Source organism: Emiliania huxleyi, assembly GCF_000372725.1.
Source record: "Emiliania huxleyi CCMP1516 unplaced genomic scaffold EMIHUscaffold_34, whole genome shotgun sequence".
NCBI classification, from domain to species: domain Eukaryota; phylum Haptophyta; order Isochrysidales; family Noelaerhabdaceae; genus Emiliania; species Emiliania huxleyi.
This window is the reverse complement of record NW_005199443.1, coordinates 551,196-571,750: the sequence shown is the minus strand read 5'-3', so window position 1 is coordinate 571,750 and position 20,555 is coordinate 551,196. Positions and strand designations below refer to the sequence as shown.

Below are 20,555 nucleotides of genomic sequence, written 5' to 3'. Positions count from 1 at the left end.
CCTCCGCCGCCATTAGACTCTCTCCACCCTTCGGGTGCTTCTCGTCCACACACCAGTCCCTCTCGTCCTAGGCCTCGCCCCGCCTCGCCCGCCGCCCGCAGCCGCACCCGCCGAGGAGTCACCGGGAGGGAGCGGCGCCAGGACCGCGGAGGAGGGGAGGGGGCGCGGGCGGGCGAACCATGCTGCGGGGCGGCGCGGAGGCGCCCGCGGGGCAAGCAGAGGGCGAGGCGGCGCTGTCGTGGGTGGGCGAGCGGGCGGCGGCGGGGCTGGCGTTCGTGCGGCGGCGGCGAGTCGCGCCTGACGAGTCGCACCCTCTCAGAACAACAGTCAACACCAAAGCCGACGCCCGCCACCTCCACACCAACACCTGAGGGAGGGTGTAGAGGATGTAGAGTGTAGAGCGCTGTAGAGCTGTAGAGATGTAGAGCTGTAGAGCTCTACATCCGCCGCGTGGCGCCGAGGCGCCGGCCAGTCGCAGCCGTGAGGCATGCCACAGCAGCAGAGGCACTCCCACCCATTGGGCGGGCAGACAGAAGGCCAGGGCAGCACTGGCAAGTGCAACGCGCCTCATGTCGGAGAGCGACCGTGCCTCGTAGAGAGGCTTGTATTTTAAGAATTCTTTGCGCCAGTCCACGACAGGAACAGCTGGCGCGGACTGGCACACACACCGGCACACCACCGGAGCCGCCTAAGCGACCCCAAGCCCGCACCAAGCCCGCATGGCTGAGGCCGGAGGCGCGGCGCCTGCCCTCGACCGGCCGTGCCGGGCGATGTTCGCACTGCTCATCGCCTTGTTCGCGAACGCGGTTGCGATGGCGTCGCCCTTCCCGTTCGCGCCCTTCCTCGTCCTGCACTACGGCCTCACCGACGACCGCGCCGAGATTGGCTACTACGGCGGCTTCATCCTCTCCGCCTTCATGCTTGGTCGTGCCATGTCGTCGTACCACCTCGGCCTGCTGTCGGACAAGCACGGCCGCGTCCTCGTCATCGAGATCGGCCTCCTCTCCTGCATCATCTTCCAGCTCCTCTTCGGCCTCGCGCCGACCTTTGGCGCGGCGCTCGCGGCGAGGCTGCTCATGGGCCTCTTCAACGGCATCATCGGTGTCGCAAAGGCCGCACGCTCAGTGAGACACGCCACAATCTCATCATCGCTGCGAGAAGGCGTCGCATGTGTCGCAAAGGCGATGCTGCCCGAGCTGGTGACTGCGGCGCAGCAGCCGCGCGCCATGTCCGCCATCTCTGGCATGTGGGGCCTCGGCAATGTCGCAGGCAGTGTCCGGCGGCCTTATCATCAACACAGACGGTGGTGACACGAATCACAGCCCCACAACTCGCAGCAACACATCGTCGCAGACAGGCTCTCTTCTCATGCGCCCGCTACCGATGAACTCTGAACTGGTCCGTTGCACCAGGACCCGCGCTCGGCGGCCTGCTCTACGGGGTCCCTCTCTTCGCCGGCGTCGACGCGCCGGCGCCGCTGCCAACCTCGCTCGGGGCCTGTTCACACCTTCAGCTGTGAACAGGCGTCGACGCGCCGGCGCTGCTGCCAACCTCGCTCGGCGCCGGCCTCGCACTGGCTGCCAGATAGAGAGCGAGAGAGAGGTGAAGAGCAGCCACGGGCTTGGACTGGATAGGGGCGCGGGCATGAGCGGACGCTAGACAGGAGACGTCGGCACGCTTGGAGCGACACACAGACACAGAGGCACACAAACACCCATACTCAAAACCGACACTCCGCCAGCTGACACTGCCACACACACCGCGAGAGCCCCCGCGTTTGTAGCCTGGCGTGTGTGCCGTATTCGTGCCGCGTCCTGTGCCTCCGAGCTCGTTTCAATCACCCCGAGAGTGAGCGTAGGCTGCCCTCGGCTTGGTTCGAGTCTGGCTGCCCGAGACGCGCGCGCGCGAGGGCGGCGTTTGCTGCGAGCTGTGAACAGCGTCTCTTCACGGCGCTGCCTGTGAACAGGCGCGGCACGAGGACAGGATTGCGGGCCGTGACGGAGCCAAAGGGAGACGCTGAGGCCGCCGCCGCTGACGGCGCCGGCGGCGGCGGCGGCGGCGGCGGCGGCAGATGCGGCGGCGGCAGCAGCAGCTGCAGCAGCGGCGGCGGCGGCGGCGGCGGCGGCGGCAGCTGCAGCAGCGGTGGCGGCGGCGGCGGCGGCGGCAGCAGCAGCAGCGGCGGCGGCGGCGGTGGCGATGCACGGAGAGGAGCGCTGCGGGGGTTCGTCGGCGAAGCGCGGGCGGCGATGGCGCTGCCGCTGCCAGCGATGCTGCGGCGGGCGCGGTGCTGCGGCGGCGCGGGCGGCGGCTGCTGCAGAGGGGGAGGGGGTGGAGGAGGAGGAGGGTACGGGGGGCTCCCAGCGTCGGCGTGGGCTTTGGTCCCGGTGCGTGTGTGCTGCTGTGAACGGCGCCTGAGCACGCGTCTAGCTGTGCGCAGGCGTGGGCTCCGGTGCTGGTGTACTGCGCGCTCTCGGGCGCGACTATCTTCTTCGACGAGCTCTACCCGCTGTGGCTGGTACGAGATCGGCCGAGATGAGCTGAGATTGGCCGAGATTCTGCCGGTTGTGGCTGGTCCTCGAGATCAGCCGAGACGAGCTGAGATTAGGCGAGACTAGGAGAGGCAAGGGAGAGCTCGCCATGCGGGTGGACGGCGGCTGTTCACACCTCCAGCTGTGAACAGGTTGCGCCGCGGGACGAGGGTGGGCTCGCCATGCACAGCGGAGACATCGGCGCCACCATCGCCTCGCCCAAGCGCCACCACTGCCGCCGGCTGCTGAGGGGGAGAGGAAAGGAGGCCGTGAACAGGCGCCATCATGGCCTGCTCTGGCGCCGCCCTCGTCACCTTCCAGTTCCTCCTCTACCCTCCTCTCGCCGCGCGCTGTGCGCCGTCTGTCATGTTTGCGCGTTGCGCCGTGCTGTACGCTGTCATCGCCGCCGCCACCCCTTTCCTCGCGCCCCTCGACCCTCGCCCCCTCCCCCTCCCCCTCCCCCTCCCCCTGGAGGGGGGCGGTGCGGCGGAGGGGCTCGAGGCGGCGTCGGGGGTGCGGGGCGGGGACGAGGAGCCTGCCTTGGGTAGTGAGGGTCGTTCAGGCGGCGACGGCGGGGCCTCTTCCCCCCCCGCCTGGCTGCGCATGCTGCTGGCGGCGCACTATTCGGCCTCAAAGTGCGTGGCGAGTGGATGCTACACGTCCGTCGTTCTGATGGTCAGCGGCTCCGTGGCGCCTGTGAACGGCGTCTGTTCACGCCTCGAGGCGTGAACAGGTCCATCTTTCTGATGATCAACGACTCCGTGGCGCCGGAGCTGCGGGGGCGCGTGAATGGGCTCTCGATGTCCCTGTCTTCCTTGTGCAAAGCCGGCGGGCCGACTCTCGGCGCTTGCCTCCCCGCCCAGCGTAGCAGGAGAAAGCGAGCACTGAGCGGGACCTAGAGAGGTCTGGGGTGCTAGCACTACCTCCTTACCACTAGAGTGCGGCTATCTCCCCACATCTCCCCACATCCCCCCACATCTCCCCATATCTCCTTACCACTAGAGTGCGGCTATACCCGCGGTATGGACATAAGCCCCACTCGCCCGGCCTCGCTCTCGAGCTCGGACGGCGTCGCCTTCACGCAAAAACCACAACAACCGGGCCCAAGACAGTCGAGAAGGGAGAGACAGCAACGAGAGTCAGAAGTCAGCACCGGGTCCCAGGAAGCCGAAGTGTCGCCTTCACAGTAGCTCACGGCCGTGACCAGGCGCCGTCCTCTTCGCCTGGTCGCTCTCAAGCGGCGTCGGCCCGCCCTTCGACGTCGCCTTCTCGTTCCTTCTCACCGCCCTCGCGATGCTCTCTGTCGCGCTCGCCGCCTGCAGGCCCGTGTTCACGGCTGGCCCTGTGAAGAGGCGCCGTTCACACTCTCGCTGTCCGCCGCCCGCAGGCACTTGGCGCCCGCCGCTGCCCGCGCACGCGGCTACCTCGGCGGCTCCAGCGCCACCCAGCAGCTCTCGAGGTCTCGAGGGTCGCAGGAGCTGGTCGCCGCGCAGGCTGCTCAGAGCGGCGCGGACAGCGTAACGGCCAGAGAGGGCAGAAGGAGGTAGAAGGTCGGCGCACGGCCGATGGCTCTTGAGCTGACAGACCACCGCCGCGCGGGTCTCTGTACTGGCCCTGCACTGCCACACTGCGCCTGTTCCAGTAGCGTGGTGCGCTACCTCGTACCTGGCGGTCTTGAGTCAATCAGTCACATCTGCAGCACTGTGCGGTGTGCGGAGCGGGCCAGGTAAGGTAAGGTAAGGTAAACTTCTCCACACACACGAGGTGTGGTGGGGCAAGGGGGGGCAACCCTCGCGTCTCCACGTCTAACGACAGGAGCCCCACGGCATTCAAAGTGCAAGGCCCGTTGCGCGTGGGTGAGCGGTGTGTGCGCCCTTGTCTGTGAGAGAGGCTTGTATTTTAAGAACTCTTCTCCCAACAAGGCTGTGAACTCGGTCATTATAACTCCGACTTGCTGCGAAATGTGGAAAGCTAAGGAATTCACAAAGGCAAGATATGCACGGAGACTGTTTTGCTTCCCGTAGCCTCGACCAGCGCCCGCCAGGCGCCAGCCAGCCCGCACACGCCGTCATCAGCGCAGCTCCTTGAGGGCGAGGAGCAGAGCGAGCACGAGCAAGTCGCCGGACGCGAACCATCGGAACCAGGCCGTGGGGAGGCGCCAGCAGGGCGGCTCGCCAACGCCGCGCGGCCAGACGGGCTCCAGCCCCTCGACCACGGTAGCGTGCCTACTCAACAAAGTGTGGACTCTCCTGCCTAATTAACAACTAACTCTCCAGCCCCTCGACCACGGTTAGCGTGCTCAAGCTCCGACGGAAGGAAGGCGTGGCCGAGAGCCGCCGCCGACGGCTGCCCCTCCCCGCCCGCGCGCCGCTCGATCGTACCTCGGCGTATCTCGGCGAACCTCGGCGCCAACGCGTCGACGAGGCTGCTGGCGCGCCGACGCGCGTACTCCCTCGCCGGCGACAGCAGCGCCGCGTCTGCGCCAACCGTCGTCAGCACCAGCACGGGCTCCAGTGAGAGAGACGCGACTGCGGCGCCGTCCGGGCGCGTGGGGCTCGGCGCCTCGAGGTTTGCCTAATTCGTAATCAATGACTACTACGTGAGTAGTTCCGTATACAGTGGGGCTCGGCGGCCTCGAGGGTCGCCTCGGCGATGCCCTGCTCCAGCCTCGCACCCAGCACGCTCGCCTGCCGCGCAAGCCACACCTGTGAACAGCGTCTCTTCACACCTCGAGCTGTGAACGGGCTGCCTGGCGCGCAAGCCACGCAAAGAGCCCCTCGCCGGTTGGCCGCGCGCTCGATGCGCTTGGGGGCGGAGCGACGCCGTCGGTCGCCGTGCCGAGCAGTGCCAGCACCGCGGGTGGCGGCATGTGGGCGAGCGGCGGCGCGGCGAGAGCGACGCAGAGGGAGCGGAGCGCCTCGTCGCGGCGCGTCGTCGATCCGTCAAGCCCGCCGCCCTGACACGCACCGCCGCCGCCGCTGTCCCCGCCCGCCGCCTCCCCCAGCGCCGCCTCCGCAAGCGCCGCCTCCCCCAGCGCCGCCTCCGCAAGCGCCGCCTCCCCCAGCGCCGCCTCCGCAAGCGCCGCCTCCCCCAGCGCCGCCTTCGCAAGCGCCGCCTCTCGACCCCCTCTCGGCGTGACACAGCTCGACAGCCAGCCCGACCGCTCCGCAGCCTTCACCACCAGCTGCGCGCAGCGGAGAGTAGCGGCGCGCGCCGCCGCCGCCGCCCGCTCGGAGGCGGAGGAAGCGCCGCCCCACGCCCACGCCACCGGCGCAGCGAGCAGGCTGCCAGCCCGCAGCGCAAGCCCGCCCGCCTCTTCCGCCGCCCACGCGGCACCCTGCACCGCGGTGCCCGCAGCCTCCGGCAGCCAGCCCGCCTCGTCCCCGCCCCCCCTCCTCCGCACCTCCGCAGCCTCCGCCGCCAGGACACGCTGCCGCGCCTCGCACAGCTCTGCCAGCGTCAGTGCACCCGCCTCGTGCAGCCGCACGAGCTGCGCAACCACGCCGCCCGCCGCAGAGCCGCCCGCCGCCTCCCCGACCGCCTCGTCCGCCGCGGTGCCGAGGGAGTGCGTGCCCGGAGCACGAGAAGGCGGCGGGCCGTCCGAAAGAGAGGGCGGCGGCAGCTCTGCAGCCTCTCCTCCTCTTTCTCCACCACCTCTTCCTCCACCTTCTCCGCCTCTTCCTCCACCGCCTCCGCCTCCACCGCCTCCGCCTCCGCCTCCGCCGCCTCCACCTCCTCCTCCGCCTCCTCCTCCACCTCCTCCTCCGCCACCTCCTCCGCCTCCTCCGCCTCCTCCGCCTCCTCCGCCTCCTCCGCCTCCTCCGCCTCCTCCGCCATCGCTGCCGCCGAGCAATCCTTCTGCCGGACCCTCCCCAGTGATTTCATCGGCAGTGCCACCCCCGCCGCCATCCCCTCCGCCTCTGCCGAAGCCGCCGCCGTCGCCGCCGTCGCCGCCGTCGCCGCCGTCGCCGCCGTCGCCGCCGTCGCCGCCGTCGCCGCCGTCGCCGCCGTCGCCGCCGTTGCCGCCGTCGCCGCCGTCGCCGCCGTCGCAACCGCTTCTCTCTCCGCCGCTGCTCGCGCCGACCATATCACTGACGCCACCAAACGGCGAGGGAAGGGCGCCGCTGCGCTCTCCGCCCTCAAGACGGTGCGCGAAGGAGGACGGCTCCGGGAAGGCTCCGGCGGGGGCGCCGAGCAGGGCTGCCACGGCGGACGTCACCTCCGATGCGGCTGGGAGGGGCGGCGGCATGGAGGAGGAGGCGAGGTAGCCTGCGAGCAGCGGCGGCAGCAGCAGCGGCGTGCCGATGCAAGCCGCGACGCGGGCGGGCATGGCGGCGAGTGCTGGCGCGGAGGCGAGGCTCGCGAGGACGGCGTGGTAGAGAGAGTCCGACCCGCTTGCCCGCAGCACCACCAGCTCCTCCCGGAGCCCGAGCGCCACGTACAGTGACGGCATCGCAAAAAATGGCAGCGCAAGCGACGGGCGCGTCCCAATCAGCCGCACGCCAGCAGCAAGCGTGCCGGCCGACAGCAGCGCTGCGCTGCTGGCTGCGAGCCACTCCACGCGGGTCACCGAGAGCTCGAGCAGGCGGGTAGGGTGCACAGGAAGCCGTGCCAGCCGACGTCTCGCCCAGCCGCCAGCGAGGTCGTGCGCCAGCACGATCGCCGCACCACCGGCTGCCCACCGACCGCACGTGCGGAGTCCGCCACCGAGGCGAGTGGCGGCGAGCGAGCCGGCGGTGGCGGCGAGCAGGCAGCGGTTGGCGTCGGCGTCGGCCAACATCGGCATGGTGCAATACAAGGCCACTCCGTCGCCCTACCGCCGGCCGCCTTACGCTACGCTCCAGGAGCTAGCTGCAGACACTGACACGCCAAGGGAGGAGGGCACGCCGCCACCACACAGGGCTTTTCACGGAGAGGAGTGCGGTGCAGCGGTGCGGATGGCCGGGCCAAAAAAAGAAAAAATGTGGATAAACATGGAATCTTGGGTGCACGCCGCCATGCTGCTGTCGGCAATCGGCCTCTCGGCCGGTGCGCACTCGGAGCGACGACGGCCGAGCGCTGATCGCGAGGATGGCTTGCAATGAAAAAGTACGCCGCCGAGCGTGCCACCGACGGCGTCCCGGCGGCGGTGATGGAGTGTGAGACCTGAGGCTACGGAGGTGACGCCTGAGGTACCGGCCCGTGCACAGCGACTCAGCCGGCGACCGCCACGGGCTCAGACGAAAGCTGGCGGGCGCCCGCCTCGTGTCGCGGGAAATTGTGTTTCTTTTAATCTCCGAACTCCGGGAAGCTGCGATGGGGTTTTGAGACAGAGCGGCCGTACTTGAGCGCCCCAGGAGGCTCGATCCTGAACTGAGGGCCACGCTGATTCGGAGGCTATCGGCCCTGGAGCAGCTCACCCACGCGACAGACAGCCTCCAACGTGGCGAACGGCGGGCCGCGATCGCACACCTCGAGGGAGCTGGCGGCGCGCTCGGCTGCCCTGCGTCTGCCTGCGAGCCTCATCGTCCGTCACCGGCTCGAATCGGCCCACGCGATCCCGAGAAACCGATGCCGTGAGCGGCCCCATGCTCACAGTCGCATGCGCTGTACGTAGGCCCGAGTGCGAGAGATTTGGAAGTGCTCCTGCGTGTGCATGGCCAGCTGCAGACGAGGCTCACAGGCAGCAGTTGAGATGTTCAACACGCCTTCGACGGTTCTTTCTGGTATGGCTCTATGAGGAATGATGGTGCTTGCGTGGCTGCGTGTTCGCGGTGCACGCGGTTCGTGGGGGTTCACAGTTTCAAAATCTTCTTCCAAAAAAAAGGCAGCGTGCTCGAAGGTAGCAGACATCCCCCATTTTTGACTGATTTTTGAGAGGGTCAACACGCGCGCGCGAGGATGGGTTGCATGCCAAACGGGCCCGACCCGCGACCGGGCCGCCGCCCTCACCGCCGCAGCCACACGAGCGAGGGGCACGCCAGCAGCAGCGCCCGCTCCGCAGCCTCCGGCGAGAGGCCGAGCTCACAGCAGATCTGGTCCATGGTATGGCGCCCGTCGCACAAGTGGCGCCATCCGCCGCCGCCGACCAGACCCGCCCGCCCGCCCGCGCCGTGCACGCCGGTGCGGTGTGCCGCCGCCGGACGGGGCGCCGAGGAGGGCTGCGCGTGGGCGCCGCTCGCCTGTGTTCACACACGCGGCTGCGGTGAAGAGACGCCGTCCACACCGCCGACCGGCGCGCGTAGTGGCGCAGCTCACCCCGGGCATCGGAGGCTCCGACAGCGCCGAGGAGCGCCCTCTCCCCGCGGCGGCTCCGGGAGGGGAGTGCTGGTGGTGAAGCTGCGACTGCCGCTGCCGCTGCTGCTGCTGCTGCTGCTGCTGCTGCCGCTGCTGGTGCTGCTGGTGCTGCTGGTGCTGGTTGTGGCCGGCGAGAGTGAGGGCGATGCTTCCGCCGCCGAGGAGGTTGTGGTGCTGCGGGTGGTCTGGCTGGTGGCGCTGGTGGTGCTGCATCGGGCTGCTGCTCTCCTCCTCGCGCACCTGTCGAGATGAGCCGAGATGAGCCGAGAAGAGCCGAGATGAGCCGAGATGAGCCGAGATGAGCCGAGGTGAGCCGAGAGACGATGAGCCGAGAGATTGCTATTGCCTGCGATTATCTGAGGCCACCCAAGATTGCCCGAAACCACCCGAGGTCACCCGAAACCACCCGAGGTCACCCGAGGTCACCCGAGGCCACCCGAGGTCACCCGAGGTCACCCGAGGTCACCCGAGGTCACCCGAAGTGCTTCCCCCCTCGCGCACCAAGAAGGAGAGCGAGCAGACGGTGTCCGTGGAGAGCGAGCCCAGGCTGCGCTGCCGCTCCCTGTCCGCAGAGCCGAGGCTTCGCACCGCGATGTCTCGAAGCTCGGGCGGGGCCGGCAGCGGCGGAGACGGCGGCTGTGGCGGCGGAGGGAGAGGCTGCGCCGACGGCAGAAGCCCCGTGCCGGTAGGGTGCATGTGAGCGGGTAGCAGCGTCGCCGCCTCCTCCGCTTCGGCCTCGCAAGCGGCGTGGCCGAAGCCCTCGACGGGCGGCGCGACAGGCACGGTGTGCACACGCCGGAGGAGGCCTATTAATTAATTAGTAATTATTAATCAGTTGATTATTAATTAGGTGTGCACACGCCGGAGGAGGCCTATTAGTTCATTAGTAATTATTGATCAGTTAATTATTAATTAGGTGTGCACACGCCGCAGGAGGCCGTTGGAGGTGGCGAAGCAAATCAGCCGCCGCACGTCCACCGCCGCCGCCTGGGGGAAGGGGGGGGGGGGGGGGGGGCTTTAAACAGGGGGTGTGAAAACGGCCAGCCGCCGCACTTCACACCGCCGCCGCCTCCGCAGGGTGCGCAGCGCACGCCGCCAGCACAGACGTCCAGTGCCTGTTCACGGCCGCAGCTGTGAAGAGAAGTCCGCCTCACCCCCGCGGTCACAGGCCGCCCAGTGCCCCAACGAGGGCGAGCGTCTGCGCTACACCTCCCGTAGATCTCCCCTAGATCTCCCCGCATCTCCCCTACATCTTGCCCCGACGACGGCGAGAGCGAGTCTGCCGGTCGGAACGCGCACAGCAGCTGCAGCAGCGCCGAGAGGAGAGGCAGCGGCGCGTCCGCGGAGGGGCGAGCAGCGTGCCTCGCCCGATCGGCCATGCGCGACGAGGAGGCGAAGAGGAGGCGGAGGCGCGGCGTCGCGGCGTATGCGTGCGCAAAGGCGAAGGGCTCGGTCAGCAGGATCCAGCCGGCCACGAGCAGCGCCTTGGCGGGGAGATATAGGGGAGATATAGGGGAGATATAGGGGAGATGTAGGGGAGAGATAGGGGAGATATAGGGGAGATGTAGGGGAGATATAGGGGAGATATAGGGGAGATGTAGGGGAGATATAGGGGAGATATAGGGGAGATATAGGGGAGACACACGTGGCTACGGATGGGGGACGGCAGGGGCTCGCTGCGCAGCCAATCAATCAATCAACTCTCTCTCCGTTGGGGCCTGCGGCGCTCGCTGCTCAGTCACCTAGCTCACCCACCCACTAACTGCCGGGGCCTGCAAAGCTCGCTGCGCAAGCGGCACGTCGACGGCGCACGCCGCCGCGAGCGCGCTGACACTTCGCACGCCATCGATCGCGCCTAACTAATGATTGATTATTATTAATTAGTTATTAATTACTGCTCACTTCGCACGCCATCGATCGCGCCGAGCAGCCGACGCACTGTCAGGTCCCAGGTGCTGGCCTACGTCATGATCATCTCCCCTGTATCTCCCCTGTATCTCCCCTACATCTCGAACTGTCAGGTCCCAGGTGCTGGCCTGATATGGGGAGATACGGGGAGATAACGGGGAGATGCGGGGAGGTGTGGGGAGAGACTCCGCTTCTAGGGTCGCAGTGCCGTGGGAGCGTCCGGCCTCGCCAACAGCGCCGGGACAAGGTGCTCGGCCACCTTTGGAGGCGGAGGCCTGGGCGGCGGAGGCAGCTCGAGCCTCATCGTGTGCCCCGAGTCGAGCGCGAGCGTGCAGCCTCCTTCCTGCCGCAGCCCGTGCAGCAGCGCCGGCAGGATGTGGCCTAGTACTGGATGGCGGCCACTCGGGCGACGCTCGCGAGGTAGACGAGCGCCGCAGCGGGCCGCATCGGCGAGAGAGAGAGAGCGACTCAAGGAGATGAACAGAGGAGAAGGCCAGTGCGCGCTATGAACAGAGTGAGTGTGCTGGGCGCTGGGAGTGAGAGGATGAGAAAGTGCCCGGGAACACCTAGCTTCCCGCGCGACGCGCACGTCGACAGCAGCCTGTCTCGCCGCTCGAGAGCAGTTAATTAATTAATTAATTAACTAATTAATTAATTAATTAATAGTCTGTCTCGCCGCTCCAGAGCAGTCAATTAATTAATTAATTAATTAATTAATAGCCTGTCTCGCCGCTCGAGAGCAGTCAATAATTAACTAATTAACTAATTAATTAATTAATAGCCTGTCTCGCCGCTCGAGAGCAGTCAGGTGCTCGCACGCACGCCGCAGCACCGTGCCGTACCTGCTGGCACAGTCCTCGCCACCACCGCCGCCTCTGCCGTCTGCTCCGGCGGTCGGGCGGAGGACGAGGGCGAGCGAGAATAAGAGCGCGTTGCGCTCCTACGGCGTCGACTCATCAGCGTCAAGTCGAGTCATTAGCGTCAAGTGGAGTCAGTAGCTTCAAGTGGAGTCATTTCAGCGTCAGAGCAGCGGCCATGGTGTGCTAGGGGTGGGGGGAAGGGTCATTCGCCCTGGGACCCAGCGCTGACTTCTGACTGTCGTTGCGGTCTATCCCTGTCTCGACTGTCTGGGCTTGTGCGTCTTGGGTCCGTGGTTGTGTTTTTGGGGAAGGGCAGAGATCTCCCGCCATGCGACAGCAGCCTCCGTCATGAAAGTGCTAGGATCAGGGCCAGTCAGGGTTAGGGTCAGGGTGAGGGTGAGGGTGAGGGTCAGGGTCAGAGGTAGGGTGAGGGTGAGGGTGAGGGTGAGGGTGAGGGTGAGGGTGAGGGTGAGGGTGAGGGCGAGGGTGATGGTGAGGGTGAGGGTGAGGGTGAGTAAGGGGTCGGAAGACCGACGTGAGGGCGTGCCGTCGGTAGTGTGCAGAGTCTTCAGAGCACCGTGTGAATGGGGAGCATTCGCATTCGCCTTCCTGGGACCCAGCGCTGACTTCTGACTGGGGGGTTGTGTTTTTGTGTGTGAATGGGGAGCGTCAAGTGGAGAGATCAGCGCATCAGCGCAAGCACGGGCCCAAGGTAGTTCAAGGCATCGGGAGAGTGCGGCGCAAGCACATCCACGAGAGATGCATGCTGTTCATGTGAGGTGTGGAGGGTGTCAGAGAGGTGTAGAGATATGAGCAGCGGGGGCCTAACGGGTCCGACTAGTCACCGGACACCGCGGTAGTGGGCAGAGGCGGTGGTCCGGCTACAGCTGACGTCGGACCGAGGTCTGTGTCTCCGCATCTAGCGTTGCGCTCGTACTGTGCGCCCTCGAGGCAGACCGGCCAGCAGAGGACGGAGCGACTCGCGTCGCGCAGCACTAGCAGCTGATTGCACCTGCGAGGCCGCGGCAGCGGCGGAGGCGGTGGCGGCGGTGGCGGCGGCGGTAAACGTGGCGGTGGCAGTGGCGGCAGCGGCGGCGGAGCTGGTGGCATGCTGGCGATTGACGATGTGGTGGCAGTGTCGGCGAGGGCGGCGGCGGTGAAGGGCGAGGAGGCGGCGAGGCGTGGGCTGGTCAGAAACGGTGTGGCTGGCAGCGCACAGCTGCGGCTTCGGTATGAGCACGTCGCACACGGCGTCAAAGGCAGCGGTGGAGAGGTAGCCGGGCGGCTCCTGGAGCGAGAGTGTGCGGCCGAGCCGGTTGTCGAACTCGGCGAAGAGCAGCGCCTGAGGGGCGCTGTCCGCGCTTCTCACCATCGCGACAAGAAAAAGAATTTACGATATTCGCACGGGACTGGCGCGCACTGGCACGTGGGGGAAGCGGAAAAGAATTTTATATCGCTCGAAAAAGAACTTAACAAATCAGAAGACGCGAGTAAGAAAAAGAATTTAAACATCAAGTTGGGAGACCTCGAAGAGGGGCCCGGTGTGGTGAGGTGCCGGGTGTGGATGGGCGTCGAGTCCGTGTCGAGTGTTTACTAGCTCCGAGTAGAGGGGGCGTTCTGCTGCTAGGGGAAACCTGGAGCGCGGAGCTAACCCTCGGAGACCCGTGTTTACTTTACAGCCCTTGCCCTGCGAACGCGCACCCCCCCTAGCTAGGGGTCAGGGCTCTCTAGCCCGTAGCCCAAGAATTTTACCAAAAACTCGAGAGAGAGAGAGAGAGAGAGAGAGAGAGAGAGAGAGAGAGAGAGAGAGAGAGAGAGAGAGAGAGAGAGAGAGAGAGATCTCCACAAACTCCCACTCGACACGTACTTCGCAACAACAAAACAATAATGTGTGAGGACGGGCTCCGTATTTTGCACTCCCTCTCCAACTTTGCTTATCAATTGTTGTCTAGTACCTCTTGTCTCGCGCTTGTCGATGGAAACCTGCTGACTCAATAACCCATGATCATGGCTGCTGACGGCTCATGTGTGTCGCTCCAGGTGCTGCCACGCAACCTGGAGAAGCGGCAGCCTAGGGACGCTGCGCCCTGCGCCGCGCGGCAGCACAGGACGACTCAGTGGACGTGACGCGTGAGGACCTCTGCAGCGTGAGGACCTCTGGTGTGAGGACCCCTCCGGAGTACGTCTTACCTCTACGACACGACAAGTGCGACTACACTCCGAGCCAGACCTCGGCTCGCCACTGGATGTCAGAATTACTCACGCGCACGACAAACATCAACTCTTTGTGATACTCAAGTTGTCAAGTAGAGGTCCTCATTGTCAGATTGAGAGGTCCTCACGGCGCAGTTCATGGACGATCCGCCGCAGCATGCGCTGCCTCGCCCCTAGCTACTACGCCCGCCGGCCCGCGTTGCATCCCCCTTCGGTTTCCTTGTTTTCCCCTTCTGTCCGACCGCGGCTGCTTCGTTCGAGTAGCCAACATACATAGCCCGCCACCCCCCAACCAATGAATCGCGAGTAGACAGGTATACCATGGGAAGGTGGTTTTGATACCTGGCAGGGAAGTGTGCGCGAGGAACGCATGCACCTTCAGGAACGCATGCACCTCCTTAGCCCTACGGTATTGTGGTTCCTAGTATTTACCTCTTTCTCCGAAATTCGGCGGCAGCTGTCCCCCTCAGCGCGGTGGTCGCCGATTGCTGGAAGGTGCCATGAAGCTCTGCTTGCTAATCGTCGGAGCTCTCGCGGCCAGCCATGCATTTAGCACGCCCGAGTCGGCGGCTGCGATGACGGCCGCGCCTGCCGAGAAAACTTTCGAGGCACTCGCCTTCGTTCCGAACGCGACAGCAATCGGCCTGGGCTTCGTCGAGTCGGCGCTCACCCAGGCCCAGGCCCACCTCGCATTGCAGCTCGGCAACCTTCTCTCCTTCAACGTGACCGCGTTCACGGACGCGTGGTGCGAGGCCGTCATGCCTTTGATGGCCTTCAACCTCACCACGTTCACAGAGGCAATCAAAGACCACGTGCGAACGAAGGTCATGATGTACTTTGGCAAAGAGGCCATCGACGAAGATGGCGACATTGAATTCGACGAGGTCAAGGAGTCCATTAGCGCGGCGTTCCTCGAGGCCGAGCCACCTGCGCTCACCGACAACAACTCACCCACCGTGGCCGAGTACGGCGAGGATGGGGATGACCCACGCGACACGGCGCTCGTTCTTCCCGCGTGGACCCTGTGGGTGACCGTGACCGTACTCCCTGTCGCGCTCGCCGTCCGCGTCACTCGCGACTCGGCGCTTCGCGCTTCGGCTGACCCACCAGCCCCAGCGCAGATGGTCTGAGGGCCGAGGAAGGCGTTCTGCGCCCCTCTGCCGACGTGAGCTGTGAGCTCTCAGGAGCCGGAGGAGTCTGTGCCCCTCGCGCCGCTGTAGTTGCGAGGTGTGTGACGTTCACGCAGGTGACGTGCGTGCGAATGTTTGGAGTGTGTCGTCTCGATTATTATTGTCGGCTGCCTGGGCGTGGTGCGTGGCATTGAGCTGGGACTACTGGCTCCGAGCGGTTCGTCGGTCCGGCGACTGTGTCCGACGACCGGCGCTGCGGCGGCCGGTGCGGGCCCCCGACGTGTGAGGGCCACTTTGTGCGGGACCTGCGCTTTCTGAGAGTTGTGGTCGAGACACAAAACGGAACCGTCCTGAGGAGACATTACAACCGCGCACACGGCACACCACCGCGCGCGTTTAAACATGGAGGGCCGTGCCGCACACAACTGCTCGACGCGGCACATTTCACACATGATCAACACTCAACCCGGCGTTTCCCACGAACGCTCCCGCCTACACCGACTATGCGCATGCACGCGCGCCACCACGCGCGCCACCAACCCATTGCGCCCTCTCCACGAGGGCATCTCTGGGCTCCGGCGGGCGCCTGGCGCAAGCCCACTGCGCCGCGACACCTACAAGGACGTGTCTCGGACATGTCGTGGACGTGTCCCGGACAAGTGTCCCGCCGGCTCCCTGTGCCGCGCCGCCTCTAGCGACACCGCCACTGGCTGGACTCCAACAGCTCATATCGGCCGCAACCCCCGCTCGGACGCGGCGGCGGCTGCGGGGGAGGCGGCAGCGGCGGCGGGCGCGGCGGCAGCGGCGGCGGAAGCGGCGGCGGAGGCGGCGGGGGCTGTGGCGGCGGAGGCGGAGGCGGCGGGGGAGGCGACGCCGCGCGAGCTGCGGTAGTCGACGATCGCGTCCGTGAGGAAAATCGTCATGCCGATGGGGGCGGCGACGGCGACGAGGTTGCGCGCCATGCCCCGCCTAATCTCGGCGTGCAGCTCGGGTGATCTCGGGCAATCTCGGCGGCGAGGTCGCGCGCCATGCCTCGCCACCATCGCGGCCGGCCGACACCTCGGCTGCCTCTCGGCTGCCCCTCGGCTGCCCCTCGGCTGCCCCTCGGCTGCCCCTCGGCTGCCCCTCAGCTGCCTCTCGGCTGAATCTCGGCTAGATCTCGCCACAAGAAAGACGCGCCCTCGCGACGCAGCAACCGACGCGTCGTCTCGCCGAGCGCCTGACCAGAACAAATGTCGGCTAGATCTCGACTCGATCTCGACTGCATCTCGACTGTATCTCGGCGACATCCCGGCGGCATCTCGACGGCATCTCGACGACAACATGGGAACATCTCGACGGCCGGCGGCATCCCCCATATCTCCCCATATCTCCCCATATCTCCCCATATCTCCCCATCCCGCGCCTCATCCGTCTTGAACATCTCGTTTCGAATCACGTCCAGGGGGTTAGTCAGCGCGGCGCCTGGCGGCACCTCTCATTATTCTTCATGATTCTTCATGATTCTTCATTGTTAGTAACTCCTAGTCGGCGCGGCGCCTGGCAGTTCGCATTAAACCGTTCTCACCGACCACTCAAATTAAGTGCCACGGTTCGTTAACAGCGCGGCGCCGGCGACGCCCGCAGCAATCGACTTGACCGCCGACGCCTGGACGAGATTAGCCGAGATCTCGCCGAGATGTCGCCGAGATGTCGCCGAGATCTCGCCGAGATCTCGCCGAAATCTCGCCGAGATGTCGCCGAGATGTCGCCGCGATGTCGCCGAGATGTCGCCGAGATCGGCTTGACAGCCGCCGCCCGGGACAACGGGATCGAGTTGCTGCTGCTGCTGGCCTTGTCCGGTGGCGCGGGGGTGACGCTCCGTGGGCGCGGGAGTGACGCAACTAGCAGTTGGGCATGCGCGCGCCTGGAGGACCTGTGACCTGTGGCCGGGCGCGCCGGGCGGCGCCGTCGGCTTCGGCAGCAGCTCTTGCATCGCGTCCTTCACCTAATTCATCACGGGCGACGCGTCGCAGTTGATGGTTCGCAGAAGCGGCCTCCTGCCCCGCGCCCTGCCACACACCCAGATCGCCACGACATACTTCGGCACCGTCTTTGCCACCGCGGGAACCGTGCCTAGGGGTTTGGGGGTCGGCGTTGGGGAATGGGGCCAGAGGCTTGGCGCCACTGGCTGTAGGGGACACTGTGTAGGGGCGGGAACAAGTGCTATGCATGCGGCGGCGGCGATGGCGGAGGTGGCGAGGGCGCGGCGAAGGCGGTGGCGACGGCGATGGTGGCGGTGGCGGTGACGTGAGACGGGAGAAGAAGGCGAGAGCGGGTGGGAAGGTGAGGAGAAGACGGAGGAGGAGGAGAGAAGACGATGAGAGAGGGGTGCCGGGCTCGCAGCGAGAGTGCAGGGCGAGGGTGAGGGAGAGAGCGCCGTGCCAAAGGCCGCTGACGCCGCGCGTGGCGTGGATGTGGCGGAGGGCGGCGACGAGGCCGGCGTGGCGCGAGCTGGGGTCCTGGATCGTGATCGTCCCTCGCACGATTGGCTGGTTCACCACTTGGACCAGCGTCGAGATGCCGACCGCCGGCAGGGCGGTCGCCGCGGCAGGCGAGGCGCCCAGCGCGAGCATGCGGTCACGGCCGGCGTCGGCGCAGTAGAAGATCGCGGCGCGTGCCCACGTCATGCCGAAGAGCGTCGCCGCGACGCCCTTGTACGGCGGGCCGAGCAGCACTTTTAGCCTCGCGAAGAAGGTCGGCCCCTGCGCCGTGAAGCCACTCTGCCCAATGGCAGCGGCCTTCCAGAGCGGGAAGTTGACCAGCGCGGCGAGGCCGGCGCCCGAGAGGTACGAGATCAGGTCGACCTGTGCGCCGGGAGCCATGCAGCGGCTTCCTGCGATCTAGGCCGCCAACCTTCTCTTGTAAGGAAAAAGAAATCGCGGCTTTTCAAGATAACAAACGTCTCTGCACAGCTCTCGCACAAAAGGTGTGCGCATGCGGTGTGGATCGGACAGACGATTTTGACGCATGTCCGTTACGGGAGACGTAGCGCCCGGATCCTACTGGTACACTATTGTTGACACCCCTGTACGAGTACGGTATCTTCCCCCCGAGCCGGTTTTATTTTCTGTAAATACAACCCAGGACGGCCGTCAGTCTCAATTACAACAACGATGACTCCAACGATTTGAAATCCTCGCCGATATATTGACTGCAGTGAGAGCGTCCACACAGGAGTGTGTGCGATCGGAAGGCACGCCGTTCGCGACTCGCCTGGCTCGACTGCAATCAGACTCATCACTCCAGTGTTCAGACTTCGACTGCGACTAAAGCCTCTTAAACATACTGTCCATCACTCCAGATAACAGCTCCATGAACAGCTCTCAGCTGTGGTGTTCTAATCAGCCGGCAGCCACCTATCGGCTATACCTATAGCCCTACTTCCACGTCCGTAATGTCCCGGGCGTCTGGGCACATCACAAGTGCCTGGTAGAGCATATTTGATATGCATAGTATGTAGTGTGTGAGTCTCGGTGACATGCAACATGATATAACATGGCGCACACGTACATTGACAACATTCTGCCGCTGGCGGAGACCATGCGCGTCTCTGTCGGCGAGCCGCGCCTGTTTGCCTACAGTAATAGGAACTGGCCCAAATCTATTGATGAGTTCCTATGACAAGAGTTCCTAAGGATTGGAGTAGTACTGTATTGTGTAGCGTTTATAGGGGCCGAGTATGCACACTCCCCCACTCTGGCTTGCTTGGTACGAGATCGAGCCGTAAACCCGTAATGGTGATTGGTCTAACGCCAGTTCGAACTCCCTGATTGATCTCAGCGGTATACGAATCAACATCAGACTTGTCAATCAAAGAAGATGGATGGTTGGATGGGGCAGTAGCGCAGTGAGAGCGGCTGCCATGTAGAATGGCAGCTCTTGATTGAGACCTGCGAGCAGCCCGTGAGCTGCGAGAGGACTCGGTGCCTGCATCGGTCGATCCTCCCGAGGCCCGCCCGCTGCATCTGCATGTCGGTAACTCTTCAGGTGAAGGAGACTTCTTTCTCAGGTTACTCCAGACAGGTTATAACCGGTGTCTTGAGTGATCACTGATCAGCCGTGCGAACTCGTGCGACAAAACACGCGTTCGCACGGCCCGCACGGGTGGCCACCCGAGCTACCCCAAGCTACCGGAGAGATATATTCCCTGAGAAGCAGCCCTCCACTGGTCTACATGTATATTCCAGGGAATATCTAACGGAAAAAATGCTCGCGACCGTCTATCCACACCATATAAGTTGCAACCGCAGATTTTTTCGCGAGGCAGGTGGCTTTTCCACCTGCGACGCGTGCAGCGCGTTTTTTTATCGACACCATATAAAGCTGCAACCTCGTCCGCCGATTTTTTCGCGACACAGAGGGCTTTTCCACGCGCGTCGCGCGCACGCGTTTTTTCTAGGATTTCAAAAAGAAAATGTATAATATAATATTGACCTTTGCTCAAACTTGAAAATGTATAATAATATTGACCTTTGCTCAAACTTGAAAGTGCAACAAACAGGTGTGGCAGCGCATACACAACTACGCCAGTGTGCTGGAGGAGCTACACTTTCCCAACCCCATAGCTGGCAAGAGCATCACCTGTTTCCACGCAGTAAGCGCCCGGCACCATAATTTGTGCTCGAGCAGGGAGCGCACAAGATTGGCATTATGTTATGCAAAGCGTGTTATCAGGTATGAGATGGACGCATATCCGTGTATTGCCCGACACAGTAAGGAAGACGGTGAGTGGCCGCATCAGCTGCGAACGGAACGAGTCCAGCGGAGCGCCCGGCTCAAAGTGCATTACAAAGGGCACTATGAGCAACAACAACACCCTAGATCCCTCCAACTTTGTGATGAGTCTCGTGTCTGAGGCATTTCGCAGCATCGATCTTTTGCAACACGTGCCCGAAGCGGTCCTGCGGAGATTGACGCGTCACTTTCACCGGATTCCGATCACAGTAGGCACGGTCCTCTTCAATGTGGGTGGTGCGCTACCCCTGCCTGCTCACGTTGCTTCTCTCGCTCCACCAGCTTCCTTGCATCTATGGACACGGTACGCGTAGATGCAAGCGATAGCTTCTACGTCATCGAGAGTGGCGAGTACGCAATCGAGGCGGCGATGCACCGCAGTGGCTGCAACTGTCGAGCGCAGGAGCGCTACCTCCAGTTGGTAGATTCAGACGGCTTTGGCGAACTCGCACTCCTCTCAGATCGGCCTCGTACTGGTACCGCCTGGTGAGCCAACGGGTTAGGGTTAGGGTTAGGGTTAGGGTTAGGGTTAGGGTTAGGAACGCGCAAACCGAGTGCCCGAGTGTGTGTGTGTGTGTGTGTGTGTGTGTGTGTGTGTGTGTGTGTGTGTGTGTGTGTGTGTGTGTGTGTGTGTGTGTGTGTGTGTGTGTGTGTGGGCCGCTCTGTGAGGGGTCCAGGCGCAAACCGAGTGCCCGAGTGTCTCGCACGAATGAAATCGAATATCAAAAAATAAAGAAAAAACACCAACGGAACATTCCACGAAGGTGCTCATAGCCGTACAGTGAGTGCACGCGGCCCCCCGGGGTATAGTGAGGTGGTTTGACCTCTCTCTCAAGGGCACGCCTATCGTCATGGGCACAATG

The 20,555-nt window shown here is 64.6% G+C and overlaps 7 protein-coding genes across 7 annotated transcripts; 4 read left to right on the top strand and 3 right to left on the bottom strand.

Moving 5' to 3' along the window:
- Nucleotides 1-719: 719 nt before the first annotated feature.
- EMIHUDRAFT_208098 (hypothetical protein) lies at nucleotides 720-1,588 on the top strand (the record flags this gene model as incomplete). The annotated part of the gene is made up of 2 exons (XM_005773380.1): nucleotides 720-1,272; nucleotides 1,524-1,588. 2 exons carry the CDS (start codon nucleotides 720-722, stop codon nucleotides 1,586-1,588), a joined length of 618 nt encoding a protein of 205 aa, XP_005773437.1.
- Nucleotides 1,589-3,328: 1,740 nt separating this feature from the next.
- Nucleotides 3,329-4,444, top strand: EMIHUDRAFT_354977 (hypothetical protein; the record flags this gene model as incomplete). Its single annotated transcript, XM_005773379.1, has 3 exons — nucleotides 3,329-3,392; nucleotides 3,736-3,856; nucleotides 3,910-4,444. 3 exons carry the CDS (start codon nucleotides 3,329-3,331, stop codon nucleotides 4,073-4,075), a joined length of 351 nt encoding a protein of 116 aa, XP_005773436.1. The 3' UTR covers nucleotides 4,076-4,444.
- On the bottom strand, nucleotides 4,425-5,509 carry EMIHUDRAFT_435787 (hypothetical protein; the record flags this gene model as incomplete). The annotated part of the gene is made up of 4 exons (XM_005773378.1): nucleotides 5,278-5,509; nucleotides 5,146-5,215; nucleotides 4,840-5,102; nucleotides 4,425-4,753 (listed from the first exon to the last, which is right to left on the bottom strand). Coding segments are annotated over exons 1-4 (780 nt in total), but the record flags the coding sequence as incomplete, so codon positions are not given.
- Nucleotides 5,510-10,905: 5,396 nt separating this feature from the next.
- EMIHUDRAFT_208095 (hypothetical protein) lies at nucleotides 10,906-12,944 on the bottom strand (the record flags this gene model as incomplete). Its single annotated transcript, XM_005773377.1, has 3 exons — nucleotides 10,906-11,093; nucleotides 11,555-11,652; nucleotides 12,790-12,944. The coding sequence occupies 3 exons, from the start codon at nucleotides 12,942-12,944 to the stop codon at nucleotides 10,906-10,908; spliced, it is 441 nt and encodes a 146-aa protein (XP_005773434.1).
- Nucleotides 12,945-14,265: 1,321 nt separating this feature from the next.
- EMIHUDRAFT_435786 (hypothetical protein) lies at nucleotides 14,266-15,072 on the top strand. Its single transcript, XM_005773376.1, has one exon. The coding sequence runs from the start codon at nucleotides 14,287-14,289 to the stop codon at nucleotides 14,914-14,916; it is 630 nt and encodes a 209-aa protein (XP_005773433.1). The 5' UTR covers nucleotides 14,266-14,286; the 3' UTR covers nucleotides 14,917-15,072.
- On the bottom strand, nucleotides 15,051-17,798 carry EMIHUDRAFT_435784 (hypothetical protein). Its single transcript, XM_005773375.1, has 9 exons — nucleotides 17,336-17,798; nucleotides 16,979-17,031; nucleotides 16,823-16,903; nucleotides 16,528-16,564; nucleotides 16,322-16,380; nucleotides 16,080-16,135; nucleotides 15,606-15,885; nucleotides 15,261-15,530; nucleotides 15,051-15,090 (listed from the first exon to the last, which is right to left on the bottom strand). The coding sequence occupies exons 1-7, from the start codon at nucleotides 17,778-17,780 to the stop codon at nucleotides 15,642-15,644; spliced, it is 975 nt and encodes a 324-aa protein (XP_005773432.1). The 5' UTR covers nucleotides 17,781-17,798; the 3' UTR covers nucleotides 15,051-15,090; nucleotides 15,261-15,530; nucleotides 15,606-15,641.
- Nucleotides 17,799-19,634: 1,836 nt separating this feature from the next.
- EMIHUDRAFT_208090 (hypothetical protein) lies at nucleotides 19,635-20,182 on the top strand (the record flags this gene model as incomplete). The annotated part of the gene is made up of 2 exons (XM_005773374.1): nucleotides 19,635-19,929; nucleotides 20,007-20,182. The coding sequence occupies 2 exons, from the start codon at nucleotides 19,635-19,637 to the stop codon at nucleotides 20,180-20,182; spliced, it is 471 nt and encodes a 156-aa protein (XP_005773431.1).
- Nucleotides 20,183-20,555: the final 373 nt, after the last annotated feature.

Excerpts from the sequence above, each read along its gene's own strand:
- EMIHUDRAFT_435786 (XM_005773376.1), top strand. The coding sequence starts at position 14,287 with ATGAAGCTCTGCTTGCTAATCGTCGGAGCTCTCGCGGCCAGCCATGCA.
- EMIHUDRAFT_435784 (XM_005773375.1), bottom strand. The coding sequence starts at position 17,780 with ATGGCTCCCGGCGCACAGGTCGACCTGATCTCGTACCTCTCGGGCGCC. Across the intron at positions 16,565-16,822 it reads ACAGGTCACAGGTCCTCCAG|GCGTCGGCGGTCAAGTCGAT; the intron begins GCGCGCGCATGC and ends AATCTCGTCCAG. Across the intron at positions 16,381-16,527 it reads GATTGCTGCGGGCGTCGCCG|GCGCCGCGCTGACTAACCCC; the intron begins GCGCCGCGCTGT and ends AGGTGCCGCCAG.